We start from the raw sequence: 17,327 nt of genomic DNA on the forward strand, positions 1-17,327 counted from the left end.
CCTTCACATCACTCCTTTGGAATGCACACTAGGCCAGTAGAATAGGTCACAGTAGAATGCACCATAGGCCAATAGAATAGGTGTGAGGAGACTAGATGTGAACTGGGATAGTAATCTCGGGTCCGCTATAATTTTTTTGCAAGTTACTGGTATCAATTTATTAATTCATTTGCGTGGGTATAACATTTTTTTTGTGGGTATTTTCACTTTCATCCACATGATCTTCACATGTGACCATTTGACACTGAACTCCTATAAGACCAGTTTCAACAGTTGATTGCAGTCTCTAGCATCTGCATGTTGTGAGTCAAAGACACTTGAGAGCAGAAGTGAAAATATTATTTTGTGTGTTGTATTTGCAAATAGTTTCCCATTTCTAACAATGTCCGTTGTCTGGCAGAGAGGAAGAAAGCGCAGTTTGCTAATAATTAATCGTTTTCAAAGTATACTCTTTGCTGGGCCATGCATTGGTATTTCCATCAAGATTATAGGGGTCAACTATATTGGACAACTATTCACAGCACTGGGTGAGTGCAGTGAATATGATAGCTGACATGATAAAGTCTCTGATTTTTCAATGTGAAAAGAACGTTCCTTTTTTTCACTGAAAATTAACTCTGAAATAAACTTTCACAGGTTTCATAATGTTAATTTGCTCAGTTACATTAGCTGCTACCTCCTTCGTTGAAAATCTTTCCATTGCTATGGACATAACCTATAATTTCTGCACACTACAAGTTACTCCAGCATTTTGTGTCTCCTTGAAACTCCAGGAGTAGTATTGAAATAATATTCTTGTCCATGTATCATTTGTGTAGTTTCTCAAATGTCTGAGAATTTGTGCCTTGAGATATTTTAGTGTAAAGTTTGTTTCTGCCTCATTTGGCTGGCTACCTGAGAGAATGTTGTATGTTTCTCAAGGCAGTTCAACATTCACTGGACTATGAAAGTGTCTTGATGGCATTTAATACTTGCAAAGAGCTTAGTTACTAGCATAAATCATTCCACCTGAAATTTGATTTGTTGCATAAAGTTTGGAGATGTTTTGACTGTATAACGTGCGTCATAAATTGGATGTTTTTAAAGATCAATTTGGATTAGAATTCAATAAAAAGATTCATGCACTGTATGAAATGTGTACCTATTCTGCTGGAGGGGCTGGGGATTATTCTGTTTTAACCATCAATAAAACTCAGTTGTTTTTGTCCACTCATGTTTTCACATCTATCTCATCTTTCTTTCTCTGTACAGAAAATGCCAGAAGGGTCGGAAGATTGTAGGCACTGGCAGGCCCATTGACATCCATCCCCTGTAACTGTTCCAGTAATCCATCCAATCCTGACAATGGCACAGGGAAGCCAACAGATTGATATTCAGGTGCTGCATGACCTCCGGCAGCGCTTCCCTGAGATCCCAGAAGGAGTGGTGTCTCAGTGCATGCTGCAGGTACTGTTTGAAATAGGACCCATTCAGCTGATAAATACCTTTTAACCTTAAGAAACAACAACAAAGTAAAAGTTTGATGTAATTGTGTGTTATTCATGCAACCTTAGAATTGCATAGTTGCTAATCAATGCCACTGTAGAATTAAGAGGATTTGTCATGTCCACAGTAATTGGGGCTGATTACAAAGGGCTTTGGGGTTATGGGCTTGACAATGCTTTCATTATAATTTGAGCTAAGGACCTATCTTTAGCAAAAAATAAATAAATATTGTAGTCGTGTAACGTAGCAATTAAAAAAAAAACTATTTGTCTCTGGCATTCTAATCCATAACCTTGTTTTATATTCATATATATTAGAATTTACATCAGAAAAATCTGTATATTTTGTACAATGGTTTAGATGATATGGAACTTTGTGAACACTAATTTTATGATAATGAATAAATTGTTCAGTAGAAATAAGAGCACGATGTGTTCTTGTGTTTAGCTCTAGGACAGTTGACAAGAGTGAATATAAAGCTGCATAGATTAATTTTATTAACTAATACATCGTCCCCTATCATTCCTTCTCTCCATCCCTCCCCCACACAAATCATGCCAACTTCTCATTCTCACCTAACAAACAGCTAACAAAACAGCCTGTTTCCTTTATCATTGTTACTTGTTTGCAGATCTTTCATTTCAAACTGTTCCAAATCTCCCTACATCACCGTCTATATAATTTCCCTTTCCCCTGACTCTCAGTCTGAAGAAGGGGCTCGACCCGAAACGTCACTCATTCCATCTCTCCAGAGATACTGCCTGTCCCGCTGAGTTACTCCAGCATTTTGTGGTCTATCTTCAGTTTAAACCAGCATCTGTAGTTTCTTCCTACACACATCATCATCTTTCTATGTGCTAAATTGTTGAGTATATTTTTTGAGACTGAATTTAGAGGAAAACTTGCTGTATGATATTTGTCATATGCCTTCTATCAATGATTTAAAAGTCAGTTTTGTAAAGGTATTAAGATTACAGGAACATCTGACAAAACATTGCCATGACCAGATGAGTGGGCAGTGTGAAGGTGACTAGAGTACCGGGCCCCTCCCTGCCGCTCCGCGTGTGGTCGGACGCTCTGTGGCTCCTCGGCCTGTGAATTCCTGCTTGTTTAAACCCCCCCCCCCACACATGCCACATTTCTTCCCTCCCAACCTTGAGTTAAACTTTACTCTTTACCCATCACTTGGTTATAGCAGATGATCGGCAGTGTACAGACATCAATTCTAAACCCCCCCCCCCCCCTCCCCCCCCTAGAACCGTTATCTGTTATTGCGTGGCAACCCCCCCCCCCCCCCCCCCCCCCCCCACCCCCCCACCCCCCCAAACTTTATCTTACCCATCACTTCTAAATTCCCCACCCCCAACCCCCCCCCCCCCCCCCGTATCTATTATTGCGAGGGTTTACTGTATATCCTAGGCTGTTGAAGGAGCTTAGGTAAGACTTGTATTCTTTTCACCTGACCTCCAGAAGCAGGAATCGCTTATTGAAAATGTAACTGCGGGAATCTAAATGGTATTTGCAGACTTAGCGGTTTAATATTGGTGATAGAATAACAGAATAATGTTTCCAAAACAAATCTTACAAATTATTTAAAGAAACTGCATTGCAGTGAAATGATATTACATCTGCATTGCAGTGAAATGATATTACATCTGCAGGGACTTAAGAGAAAAATAATGTGCTTAATTGATTAAACTTAAATGAATTTTAAGTAAAGCTTATGATACTCCTTGCTACCTACCATAAGTTATCACCAAGGACCATGAATTAACCACAAGTCACAGAAGTTCATCATTAAATAAAGTAGATGAGTAGTTTTACATTGGAATCATGGAAAGTATAATGTTTATGTTAGATTTGAAGAAATAAGGCTTTTGATTAGTCTCACAGAGTTGATGCTTGAAATCCTATGTTTATTGGCAAGATGTCTCAGCTTATTGGAAGCATTATTTTCCCTTCGTCCTGACTGGGTGAAACCAAAGGATGAAAATTACATTTTACAAAATGATTTAAGTTGTAAATGTGAAACTGCATCAAATTAAGTAACAAGTTGTACCCAAGTCAAATGTATGTGGTTCATATTCATGGTGGAGTTAATTTTACAAAGGTAATTGGAGTAGTAATCATTTAATGAAAGCTTTTATTGTCTGAATCAGGCATCAAGTCAACTTATGAAAAAACAGGAATTCTAGGAATTCTATCAACAATGGTAGAATGTAAGCCTGTTGCAATCAGATGAGAGCTCTTCAATATTTGAAAAGACCGATTTTAACCTCAATCCAGCATTTTGTCCAGTTATATTGTTGTAAAGCTGAATAGCTACATCTGGGAAGGGAATAACATTTCGCAATAAGCGAGTTTGGTATTCTGAAAAACGCAAGGAATCATGGGATTTGTCAAAGGTCACTGGTGATAAACATTCTTGGCAGCTGTGCTGCTGCATGTATACAGACCTGCATTTCATCCGTAGTCAGGATCGAACTTGGGTCTCCGGCGCTGCAAGCGCTGCTGAATTGCTACAGGACCGTCCCCATCCTCTCCCGGGTGTCCCATCCTTGTCCGGGGGCAGCCGGAGATGTCCTGGGAGACCCTGGACTGACGGGACACCGGCCCGTTGCAGTGGCAGCCCAGGCTTACAGCTAGTGGGGAGAAGAAGCGCTAACTCAAGCTCAACTCTGCTTGTTCCGCTGGGTTAACCGACAGTCCTGGACTGACGGGACACTGGCTCGTTGCACTGGCGGCCCAGGCTTACAGCCAGTGCGGAGAAGAAGTGCTAATTCGAAAGGGCCAAATGGCCTACTCCTACACCTATTGTTTATTGTCTATTGCTCCGGGCCGGTGTCCCGTCAGTCCAGGGCTATTGCTTAACCCGGCGGGACAGGCAGAGTTTAGCTGGAGTTAGGGCATTTTCGCCACGCTGGCTGTAAGCCTGGGCCGCCACTGCAACGGGCCGGTGTCCTGTCAGTCCAAGGTCACCCCGGACATCTCCGACCGTTCCCGGGACACTCGGGAGGGGACGGGGATGGTCCATTAGCAATTCAATGGCGCCGGAGATCCAGGTTCGATCCCGACTACGGATGAAACGCAGGTCTGTATTCATGCAGCAGCACAGCTGCCGAGAATGTTTATCGCGAGTGACCTATGGCCTGGGCATGCGCAGTCGGAATACCGAGCTCGCTTATTGCAAGTGAGGCTGAGTGCTGATCAGTAATTGTGTTGATCTATTAAGCAGAGTATTGGAGGTAACTGAATTAGAGTTCAAAAGAGTGTTGAATATTGTTGAAGGAGACCAGAAGGATAAACTTGAAAGGAAGTCTACAGCCTCTCCCATCTTTGACTTTACCACTGGTATTTTGTGCATCTGAAAAAGCCGAAAGTGCATGGTAATATGCTCAGTACCTTCCACTATGGCCACAAATCTCTCTTAAGAAACTGCCAATATCCAGAAATAGCATGAATTAAAAATTGCAATAACACCCACTTTATTTTGATTTGCAGAAGTACAAAGCTGGAGGACAATGGCCGAATCTTAACTTCCAGGAGAGTGTGAGGTGGGGTGGGTCAGAAGTTAAAATCCCGAAAATCGGAAACTTGAACTCTATCCACTCTACGCTCATCCAAAGGGACACAAAGTGCTGGAGTAAGCAGGGCCGCGGCATCTCTGGAGAACATGGATAGGTGACATTTTGGGTTGTGACCTTTTTTCAAAATACCTATCCATGTTATCCAGAGATGCTGCCTGACCTACTGAGCGAATCCAGCACTTTGTGTCTCTTTGTGTATAATCAGCATCTGCAGTGCCTTGTTTCTACATTTAAACTCATCCACGTAATAGAGGTAAAATGAGGGACAGGCATCCAATCTGCTTGCAAAATGAGTGTTGGTCATTCATATCTGGTCATTTTCATTCCAGCTCATGTGAAATTACTACATATAAAAAGCTGCCATTTTTCCTATATTACCCATTTCAGATCCACTTCCAAAGCATCATGGGGCAAATGCTGGAATTCTGACAAAAAAATCAAATTCTGGAAATATTCATCAAGTTAAGCCTTAGGTGTGGAGATGGGGGAATTGTTGTTTCAGATGGGTAACCTTGCAGTAGTCATAGACTCAAAGCATTAACTTTGTTTCTTTCTCCATGGAAGTCATCTGACAAGTATTTCCAAAGTTTACCATTTTTGTTCAAAAGGATATTTAAATGGTTGTAAAGTGCTGAGCATCCAGAGATCATGGAAAGCATAGAGCAAGATTTTCTTTCTAAATATCATAATATTTAGGGCATCTAAGGGTTGTCTACTTTCATTTTATCTTTGACATCATCTTGGTTTCACAGGCCGTAAAAAATCTGGCAGGTGAAAGGAGATGAGAAAGGCTGACTCCATTTGGTAAGTGCCTTCATTGCACTGCTTGTTGGCCAGGAGGAATAATATTTTCCTCCGGGTACATCAAGCAACCCATAGTCAGAGCCCACAAGGTGGGTGCGCCCCACCTTTCCATGGGAAGCTCCTTTCAAGTACACACACCATCTTATGTTTGTTGGCAATGCTGCTGACCCTCAAGGAACTGTTGTGTTTCTTCTCAGCTCATCTTAGTACGGCTCTGGGAGAGCAGAGGGATATAGGAGTGCATGCACATAATTCTTGAAAGTGGCAGCAAAGGTGGACAGAGAGGTCAAGACGACTTTTGGCACATTGACCTTCATCAATCAGAGTATTGAGTATAGATGGTAGACACAAAATGCTGGAGTAACTCAGCGGGACAGGCAGCATCTCTGGAGAGAAGGAATGGATGACATTTTGGGTTGAGACCCATCAATATGGATTTTGTGAGGTCTTGTTGCAGTTATATAAGACATTGGTGAGGCCATATTTTATAGCGTTGTTCAGTTCTGGGCAACATATTTTCGGAAAGATGCTGTCCAGCTGGAAAGGGTGTGGAGAAGATTTTCAAGCATGTTGCCAGGACTTGAGGTCCTGAGTTATAGGGAGAGATTGAGCAGCCAATGACTCTCTTCCTTAGAGTACAGAAAGATGAGGGATGATCTTATAGAGGTTGACAAAATCATGAGAGGAATAGTTTGGGTAAATGCATTGTCCCTTGCCCAGAGTAGGGGAATCAAGAACCAGAGGACATAGGTTTAAGGTGAGGAGAGAAAACTTTAATAAGACCTGAGGGCTAACCTTTTCACATAAAGAGTGGTGGGTGTATGGACCGAGCTTCTGGAGGAGGTAGTTGAGGCAGGTACTATTGAAATATTTAGATAGATACAAGGATAGGACAGGTATAGAGGGAAATGGGACAAACAGGCAGGTGGGTCTAATGTAGACTGGTCATGATGGTCGGTGCAGGCAAGTTGGGCCGAAGAGCCTTTTTCCAAGCTGTATGACGCTATGTCTCTATTAAGCCTTACTAATTAAGTCAACATAATGTACAACTTCACCATAGCATCCATCTGCTCTCCTCAACTACAACACTTTGCTGTGGATGTCCCTATTAGAAAGGCCTTCACCCTGTCAATTCATCAATATGTGGGCAGGAAGGGATTTCTTTCAGGTTTAAACAGATTCCTGCACCAGCCGCACCTCTTGGTTAAAATATGTTTCCATCAAAAATCACTAATTCTTGAAGAATCAATTTTGTTGCGAACATTTGAAGAAAATGCTTGAAACATCCAACAGCCAGCTGCACACGGGAGGAGGAGTGTGTTGAATGGACAACTGTACACACTGCAATGAATAAGTTACAGTATAATTGTTCTCGAGATATCAACAAGGAGCCGTGCAAATGTCTTGGATTATGCAGTTATAGATGTTTCAAGCACAGTTTTTATTTCAGTCATGTGAGAATATTTCATCAAATATCATTTAGAATGAGTGTATGATATTGCATCAGTGAGACTATGTCAATTCATTTTCGCTCCACTTTTACAGAATTAGAAGAATCTATATCTGTATGGAGTGCATAGTTCATTATGCCATCCTGTGGAGTAAGAAGGAAATTTGTGCACATCCTATAAGAACTTGGGAATAGAGAAATAAAAGTTTGTTTGCCTCTTTCACATTTGCTAATTAAACTAATTAATTTGGATAAGTAGATTGATTGGTTTTATTATTCCTCTAGGAATTATCTTAATTTCAAACTTGACTGAGAACAGTATAATAACAGCAATTTTTAATTCCTATTAGACTAAGTGGGACCCGTTGGGTCCCATGTTCACACGGGAGGGCTGGTCCCCCAACGCAATATTCCACCTCTCCACCAATTTCAAGATTGGTGGCCAGTGGGGAGGGGGGGCTTTCTGGAGTGCTGGTATGGGTGTTGTGGGCTGAAGGGACTGGTTTCCAGAGGGCTAGTATGGACATTGTGGGATAAATGGATTTGTGGGGTGGCAGCTCAGTCCCTCAAGCCTGATGTGCTGGTAGCTCACTCACGGCTGGTGGGCTGGCAGTTGACTCACGGCTATTCCTTGAAATTCAATTTCAAGCAGGGTACAAGGCCACCAAATTCAAATCTATTTTCCTACCATTTCAAACGGGGTGCAAGCCCACCAAATTCAAGTGCAGTTTCTTACCACTTCAAGCAGGGTGCAAGGCCACCTAATTCAAGTGCAGTTTCATACTACTTCAAGCAGGGTGCAAGGCCACCAAATTCAAGTGCAGTTTCATACCATTTCATGCAGGGTGCAAGGCCACCAAATTCAAATGCAGTTTCATACCATTTCATGCAGGGTGCAAGGCCACCACATTCAAATGCAGTTTCATACCATTTCAAGAGTGTGAAACCACCATAAAAGCACACAAAACACCACACTCACAGTTCAGTAAACATTCAGTGTGTTCAGTTGATTCACAGCTCAGACGTGACCTCTCCCTCCCCCATCATGCAGAGACTGAGCCACACCCAGACTTCTGGGTTTTATAATCCATCCCCCCTCCCACCGGGAAAAGGTGTGGCCTTCATGGCATGATTGACAGGTGAGAGATTTTCAACATTTTTGAAACACTAATACCACTTTTATTTTTCATTGATGGGAAGAATCCTCTTCCCCCTAATGAGCGGACCGGACTGAGTAAGATGGGCAAAAATCACAGCCGTAAGTGGAAGCGTTTTATCTAAAATCAATATACAGTGCAAACCGGAAGTTGTCAAGTTTAGACCACCAACCATTGGCAGTGCTTTTACTTCAACCCAAAACCCCAAACCAACCATTTGCAGTGATTTTTACTTCAACCCAAAGCCCCACCAACCATTTGCCATGCTTTTACTTCAAACCAACCACATTTTCATTTTCATTTTCAAACCACATTAAGGGCACTCAAGGTCAGTAAAACCATACTCACCGTTTAGTAGACATGTGTTCAGTGTTATTCACAGCTCAGGTGTGACCCTCTCACTTCCCCCATCTTGCAGAGACTGACTGATGGCACAACACTTCTGGGTTTTATAGTCCCTCCCCCTTCCCACCAGCAGGGGCAGCAGAGAGAATGTCAACATTTTTTAAACATTAATAACTCTTTTATGTTTCATCGATGGGAAAAATCCTCTTATCCTGCGCAGCGGAGGGGGACTCTCACAGCTGTAAGTGGCAGCGTTTATTCTAAAATCATGAAACAGAAAAACAGGAAGTTGTCAAGATCTTACTTTTAGTAATATAGATTATCTTCAGAGGAGCAGTGATCTATAATTATTGGAAAATTAATTAACTACTTTTTTTCCTTCCATGGTGACTGCAATAGTCCACGGAGTTATAAAGAATTTAAGTAGAATCAAAAGGTTAAAAATTCTGTTGTAATCTAAACTTGAATTTCATTTAAATGAACTGCGTATCATGTCTATTCACTTCAGTAGCCCCAACATTGACATCCTGATGTACTAAATTGTACCACTCATCCTCTGGAGAAAACAATGAATTTTGATTTGTAGAAGATTTCCCCTATTCAGGGCGAACAGTAAAGAAAGTAATTTGTGATCTGTTCATGCAAACTGACTATCATCAGTTTGCATGTTTTTGCTATCAACATTATTTTGATTTTATGATTTGGTAGTTAACCGCACAAAGTACTTTATATTCCTTCTAGAACTGTTTGTACATTCACATTCCTTCACAGAGTTGTTGTTTCCAATGATGCAGCAATGAAGTGAACATCATGATAACTTTCTTAACAACCTGTTGGTGAACTGATAGATCTGTAGATTTTCCTTCTGTATAGTATTTTGACTCCAGATTATTTTCCCGCACCCAATGTTGAAAAGTGCAGATGTGCCTTGGGACTTTGCCCCAGATATGAAACCGCTTAATTGTTGGTATCCATGCTCTGAGTTGGGACCATATCCCAGTCACTTGCAAATAATACAAAACATTTTGGGCCCTTAAGTTTTTGCAATGCATTCAGCATATTTTAATTCCAAATAATTGGTGATGAGCTATCCGTTCACTCGGTGTCAACCCTTGAACTTCAAGTGCTACTGCACCATGCAAAGACCTTGCATTATTTATCTCCTTCCTCCTACTTGCACTTTGTTCCTTCAAATAACCTGACCATTGAAAGTACATTCTCACCTTGTTTCTCAGTGCCTAGAAGTGTGATATTTCCTTCAAATTGAAATTGGTTCAACTTTTATTTTGAATTTCAAGACAATTAATATAATCAGTAGAATTGTAGAATGGTTTAGCACTTTAAATAATCCCATTCATTTTAGTTGAATTTCTTTACTTCATTCTTGAATTTTGTATAAAATTTGCATGATTTAAATTGTTAACATGTAGGTGTAAGAGTGCTGTTGTAGCTTGAATATTTCTAAATATATTTAATTTTTCTTTTGAAATTAAGAACAACAATAATCCGGAAGCCTGTTGTTTGGCCCTTGCCCAAGAGAGCAACAAATACCTGTATGGGGAGTACCACAGCCCAGATGATGCCAGAATGAGCAGGAACCACATGCTGCAGATTAACCTGGGTATCCAACCTCCAGCAACATACCAGACAGGGGATGGTGGTCAACTCAATGGTGCTCGAACGCTGGTCCATAGCACAAGTGATGGCCATATTGAGCCTCAACGAGGTGGTGGTCAGCAACTTGTGCGATTGATACAAGAGCCACATTCTGCCCCAGCAATTGTAGCAAATCCACCTGGCTACAATCCTTTCTTTGTAAGTGACCAGGGTCGTAACACAGGTACTCCTCCTCCATCATCTCAGCAGCCAACCTCACTTCAGCCAAATTTGAACACATCACCTATGCAAGGTATATCTCCAACATATCAGCCTATATCGCGGTACACTATGAACCCTATTACTGTAACCTTGTCACAGAACATACCATCTGGTCAGACTACTACTGCATTGCATATACATGGCGGTCCATCACAGATGCAGAATACTCCCTATGGGATTGGTAATTCTATTTACATTAGGCCAACGTCTGGGCGACAGACTCCTCAGAACACAGCTTGGACTACCAGTCAATGCCCTCTTCCACAGTATAATCACCATCCTCCACCAGTTTATCAACCGCAACAGACATATCAGCCTTCTCAGTATTCTCCAATACAGCCGCAGCTTCCTCAGCAAGCATTTCGGTCGCCACCTCCGTCACAGTTCAGCTCGCCTTACAGCTCTCCGCAACATCAGGTGCAAGCCAACCAGCAGGGTCATCAGACTTCCCACGTCTTCATGCCGATTAGTTCTCCTACAATGACTCACCTCCCATACCAGCCTTCACCGAATTATCCACAACAAGGCAGCCAGTCATTGTCCTACATGCCTTATTCTGTATCTGGATTGTCCAAAGCGCCTATGAAAAATCAAATAGAAATCAAATTGGAAACACCACAGAGAACTGGCACCAACGTCACTCGAAGCTCATCGCCTGTCAGCAGTCAGCCTGCTTTACGGAGTCATCCTACGTTATATATTGCCACCAATTCACCATCGGGTTCACCGTCGAGAGGAATGTCCGGTCAAATGAGTGTCGTTCAACCACAGCCCGTGTATAGTGTACCACCCACATATATTCACCATCAACCATCGCGACCTCGGTCTACAACTGCTGGCAGTAACCAAGTGAACGCTCCTCGTGTGGTTGTAACTCAGCCTAATACTAAATATACATTCAAAATCACAGTTTCTCCAAACAGACCACCTTCGATTTCCCGAGGTGTAGCATCACCTACTTTTGACCCTGGGAGCATCTTGAATTTAGTGGATTGTCAAGGAGAGCATCCTGGTGCCCCAGAACCTATACAGCCAATATCAGCACTAACGGGGTCTATTGTCGATAAACGAAACGAGGACCAGAAGCGAAAGTCAAGTTCAGGGTCAGATGACTATGCTTACACTCAAGGTACAGTATATATATATTTTTTTAATTTAATGCGGATAGATGTAAGATGTTGCATTTTTGGAGGTCAATGGTGAGAGGAGAGTTCACATTAAATTATTGGATCTTGACGAACATTGATGTACAAAGGGATATTGGGGTGAAGTCCATAGCCCCTTAAAAGTGTCAATGCAAGTGGATAAGATGGTAAACAAGGCATGAAGCGCATTTGCCTTCATTGGTTGGGGCATTGAGTATAAAAGTCAGGAGGACATATCAGCTATATACATTATAGTTAGCCCACATTTGAAATATGTGTGCAGTTCCAGTCACCACTTTATGAGAGGGATGTGAAGGCTTTGGAAGGGTGCCGAAGAAGTTGACCGGGATGTTTCCTGGAGAGTGGTGCATAAGGAGAAGTTGGCCAAAATTGGAGCATCAGAAGTTGAAAGGAGATCTGATAGAATTACTGTATATAAAATTAGGAGAGGCAGGATGGACAGTCGGAGCCTTTGTCCAATAGCCCTTGTCCAATAAATATTGTCACTGAAGAGGATTCCAAAGCAATCAAGCCTTGATGAGGAATTGTGTAAATTGTTAGAAGCCTGCAAAGGGAATTGTTAACTGTTGAATTTAATTATTTAAACCCACTGGTAAAGCTCATTTTGTATCAAAAATAAATTAATATCTTGGAGGGATGTCAGAGAAAGTAAACAAAAACAGTTCTACAACTTGTAGCAATAGACGTTACTGACCTTGCTTCTATTGAAGACCAAGCAACATATCTCATTTAGTTGTTTCAAATGAACACCATAGTTAATTTCAACCTAAAATTATTTGCCTACTTCAGAAGTAGAGATTATTAAAAAATGAAATTAAAAGAAAAGTGTTAGGGTTGGAAGCAAGGGTGCAGGACCCTTTCTTGTTTGATGACTTATCATTTGCACTTAGCTGACCTGACTTTTCATTCAGTGCCCAATGTGAACTTGTCAAGATAATCACGATTCAATTGTAAATTTACAGTAGAATTGTATTTAATTATTCTTTGGATTTGTAAACATTTGTACTTGACTGAAAACTTGTTCAGTGGTTAATTCTTATTACCAGAGGAATGAGTGGGATCGTGGGTTATGCTTGTAAAAAAAAAATTGGTTTCAGTGCATTTTATTAGAGTAACCAATGCATGCCAACTGGCCAAAATAAAAGCTGCTGTCTGTTGTGGAACAAGATGCATTGCCAAGAGATAAGAAATACACTGTAAAGAGTTTGTGATTTGAAGTGCAAAAACTATATATAATTATAGTACTATTTTCTTTTTTAATTATTGCTGTCATGCCAGCAATTTGAATTGGGATACACTAAAATATTCTGGAAGCCATGACTGCTTTTGAAAATTGCTTAATAATCTTGTCCATTTGATATTTGAACTTGATAGTTCTTTGGTAAAATTGTAGTGTTTGTAACTTTTTGACCTGCTGGTGACATTTGTTTCCCGTAGTCCTAACTTTGCAATTTAATTCAAAAAATATTTCCATTAAATTGTAGGTTAATACCCCTTTGTTATATCTTGAATTTGGATTTTCCAAATTCAAGATATGTGTAGAAATGATGCACAAGTAGTAAGGATAATTTTGTTTTTACACAGTGAGAGTGTTTAAAGGGTAATTAGCTAAATATGAAGCAGGAAAATATGTAAGAGGCCAGCAGGAAGGACCAGGAAAATGCAGTTACTTGGATTTACAGTGGTCTCCTCTTCTGTTTTAATTTTATGATTCAAATTTAGCTTTAATTATTTTTAGTGAGTTACTTGGCTCATTCATGACATGTTGAACTGAGTCTTTCTTCAGGCATTCAAATATTTTGTAATTTAAAACTGCACATACGATTGCTTGGGTAGATATAGTGGCTTTGCAAAGATCTATTTTAAACATGAGTTCTTTTTGGGGGAGAGTTGTTGCAAAATATTACTCTTCTTGTGATTATAAAGTGATAATCTTGGTACCGAATGATCATTTATGGTCTATTCCCAGAGGGATGCATATGCCTCAATCATTCAGTCCGTGTAACCTTCAGTAATTAAAAAATGCTGACATTGCATCTTATGGCAGTGATGCTGCTATTTAAGCGGGTTATTAATAATCTGCTGGAAATAAATTCCTTACTTGAGACAAACTAAGTCTTAAGCATTATGTTTTCCAGTCCGTGCACATACAGTAAATATTTTGGGTATATCACTCATTATAGAAGCTTCTGAGCAACCGATGAGAGGATAAGGTTTGAAATGGATTATTATTTTGTTCTGCATTTTATTTGCTGGGATAATGAAATGTTGGGGAACCCATCAACCTTGATTGAATATGCATTATTTGGACATCTATTCGGTTTGTGAATGACCTGTGTGCCTACTCTTCGTGTTTTTAGCACTATTGCTCCATCAAAGAGCTCGAATGGAGCGATTACTCAAAGAGCTAAACCTGGAAAAGCAAAAGCTGGAGAAACTGAAAGCTGAGGTCAATGAAATGGAGTATGATTTAATGCAACGGCGGCTGAGGAGAGTGAACTCCAACACGTCAATACCTACAGTAAGGCTACTATTAACTGCAGCTTTATGTACATTGAAGGTTTATAATCTGTGTTGCAGCTGGAGAGCAGTTTAATGCAATGTTGTTTCTTAAAATTGCCTCATCTGTGTGTAATTGTCTTATAGTTACACTTTGGAGACCTTCTATTCATGCTTCTAAGGTTGTGTTTACATTGCAGGACAGTTTCACAATAGCATAACGCCTTGCCTTCTGTTCCATGTAATTTGAGCTGGATTGCCTCTGACTGATTGGGTTCCATTGAATTAGCATCTGAAACCACGCAGGCATCTATTTATTCATCCCAGGTCTAAAGGATCATGCACAGTCTAATTTTTTTTTTTTAACTTGGCGGCCTCATACATCAAGCCTTCAATAACCTTTTTTAAAATTAGAAATAACGCATCTTCTGATATTTACATTTGTCCCTCTAAAGAGGGGAATTGAATTGAATAATTATTGAATACTTTATTGACAAGTCACAGTGAAAGGTATGCAATAGTCACCACATAAAGTGCACTCATAAAGTTACAAAGTATCCCCTGTCAGGTAGGTTCTCCTTTGTTGTTACCTGCCCGGCCGTTCCCCCATATTGGGTCATCATTTATTCTCCCCCCCTCATGGTGGGGAGTCCTCCTTTGTTCCTGGCGGCTGGTCCTCCGACTCCCACGTGGCCTGTCCTTGACCGCCGGAGCTCTCTGGAAAGACTCTAGTGCATTGTTAACTAATAAAAAAATCGGTTACTTGTCACACTACACTGTTTTATTCTACGTATTAACTCATTGGAAATTACTTTATCTTCTCTCAGACTGCTGATACTTTACATTAAAAATTGACAATTATTCAGTAACTAGGAGTAATGTGCACAACCACTGAAAGACATGCTTTTCATTTTAATACTTTATCAGTAGATTTGCAATACTATAAGTGCTCATTCATGAACCCTGAATGCACTGAGGAAGTTTCCCAATTACTTTGGCCCTTACTCTTTTTATTCACTGAGAAAACCAATTAAGTATAGAAGACATCTGCAGAGGGGTGTGGAAGATGGTAATTGTGTTCTGCTTACATCATCATTGTATTAAGTTAACTTTAATTGTACAAAAATGCTATCAATTGACTAAATGTAAACCATTTTGTCAGACAAGCATTGGATGGGGGAAGTTAGATTATTAGAAGCACTTAAAGTCGGATAAACATTTGATAAATTGTGGATTCGTAGGATGTCAGAAACTGGCACCGAAGAAACATTGAAGCTTGCATTGAACAGCCATGAATAAATAGGTACGAGTTGCAAGTCAGTAGGAATAGTCAGAATTTATTTTTTCATTTGTAGTTTTGGAAACTAAGCTCGCTTGTAGGCCCCCTAAACTAAAGGCGATGAGTAAAGCAGTGTTGCTGTGTCGCAAAGCCAAAGAGTGGTTAACCATACTGCTTAGAATCCAATAGTTGACACAAGCAGATTTTGCAAAGTGGTAGATTAGAAATAAATATCCCTTAAAAAACGAAAATTGTATGAAAAGTGTACGTTGTTTCACCTCATAATAAACTCTGGATATAATGAGACTATAGGCATAATAAAAGCATAAATTGATTTGATGCAACATTACACAGGCTTGTGGTAAATTTTGGATTGCTTTGAAACCATATTGCTGGTCATGGACTGTCAGTCAGGTGACAGACAAGTCGAGGATGACTTGGTTGTAATTGAGTTCTGAGGTATCGGGAGACTCCTATGTAGGATACATAGATTCTGGCTCTTGAGGAATGTGCTGCTTGACAATAGATCATTTGGGAAGTTGTGAACTGTGCAAGGCTTCTGCCTGCCGCTGTGATACATAGTTAAGGCGCTCACTTTGGACGGTTCTACTTAGTTTGGAACTTTGATGGTTCAGGGATTCTTATGTTCTTATGAGTCATTGTGGATGTTAAATTCTTTCCAGGAGAACCTGCTTCAAGTGTTATTCAGTCACACCAGTCATGGAGTACTGAAGAAAAGTGATTGTTTTGATACCATCTGGTACCATTTGAGCTGGTGGTTGGAGACTGGAGCCTAAATGCAGGTGATATCTGAGCAAGAATTCTCATTTATGGATGAAGTAGAGACTAATTATATAATAAAGGAAAATGAACCTGAGAATACCATTTAAAAATAGACCTCTATTATGAGGTGAACATTACAAAGAAACAAAATATGGCTAAATATACTGGGATCAGTGGAACAAAGGAAATTTCCCCAACAGGGCGGGACAGTATTGTGGTGGGTAAGGATCAGTTGTCAGATTCATCTTTTTTTATCTGTGTAATGTGTTACCAATGGCAAGTCTATGTGACATCCCCAGCAAGTATTGCGAGGGGAAAAAAAGTAAAGGAAAATGTGCCAAAACGATGATGTGCAGAAACAGCCAGTTCTGAAACAAACAGAATAAAATAATCATTTATCCATAGTTGGAAATTTTGAGATTGAGTTTGTGATGGCAGCAACGTGCCCAAGAGGAAGACGAGGTGTTGTTTCTCAAGTTTGCATTGGGCCTCGTTATAACAGTGTGGGAGGCCACTTGAAGAAAGGTCAAAGTTGGAGCGTGGTGATGAATTTTAAGTGGCAGGTAAATGGAAGCTGAGGATCACTCCTGTGCACTGATCTGCTACGTGTCTCATTTTTCTACATGTTTACTCATTAAAAATAATATAATTTGGCCAAATCGACTTGCATTTTGCAGTGATATCTCATTAAGAGGTTTAGTGTTAAATTTTGTTAATGAAACTCTTTTGAAGCCCTGGTGACCCTTTTCTAAATTTAGGTGGTGACATCAATGTTGTTGTAACGAATGTCAGGTAATCATACTTTGTTTCGTGAAGTTCTGAAAAATGATCAGAATAGTAAATTGCAAGACTGTTAATTTGAAGTAGTGTGGAAAATCAAAAAAAGCCTTGTGT

The 17,327-nt window shown here is 40.2% G+C and overlaps 1 protein-coding gene across 5 annotated transcripts in view; it reads left to right on the plus strand.

The window, feature by feature from the left end:
- Nucleotides 1–17,327, plus strand: part of tab3 (TGF-beta activated kinase 1 (MAP3K7) binding protein 3) — a 101,330-nt gene that overhangs the window by 44,545 nt on the left and 39,458 nt on the right. For 4 of the 5 annotated variants that reach the window (XM_055644529.1, XM_055644528.1, XM_055644530.1 and 1 more), the window contains exons 2-4: nucleotides 1,252–1,446; nucleotides 10,323–11,835; nucleotides 14,233–14,393. In XM_055644529.1, the coding sequence (XP_055500504.1) occupies nucleotides 1,345–1,446; nucleotides 10,323–11,835; nucleotides 14,233–14,393 (1,776 nt within the window). In that variant the 5' untranslated portion in view covers nucleotides 1,252–1,344. The remainder of the gene's footprint in view (nucleotides 1–1,251; nucleotides 1,447–10,322; nucleotides 11,836–14,232; nucleotides 14,394–17,327) is intronic. The other variant, XM_055644533.1, reaches the window with a different exon arrangement.

The sequence above is a fragment of the Leucoraja erinacea genome, chromosome 13, assembly GCF_028641065.1.
Source record: "Leucoraja erinacea ecotype New England chromosome 13, Leri_hhj_1, whole genome shotgun sequence".
Taxonomy (NCBI): domain Eukaryota; kingdom Metazoa; phylum Chordata; class Chondrichthyes; order Rajiformes; family Rajidae; genus Leucoraja; species Leucoraja erinaceus.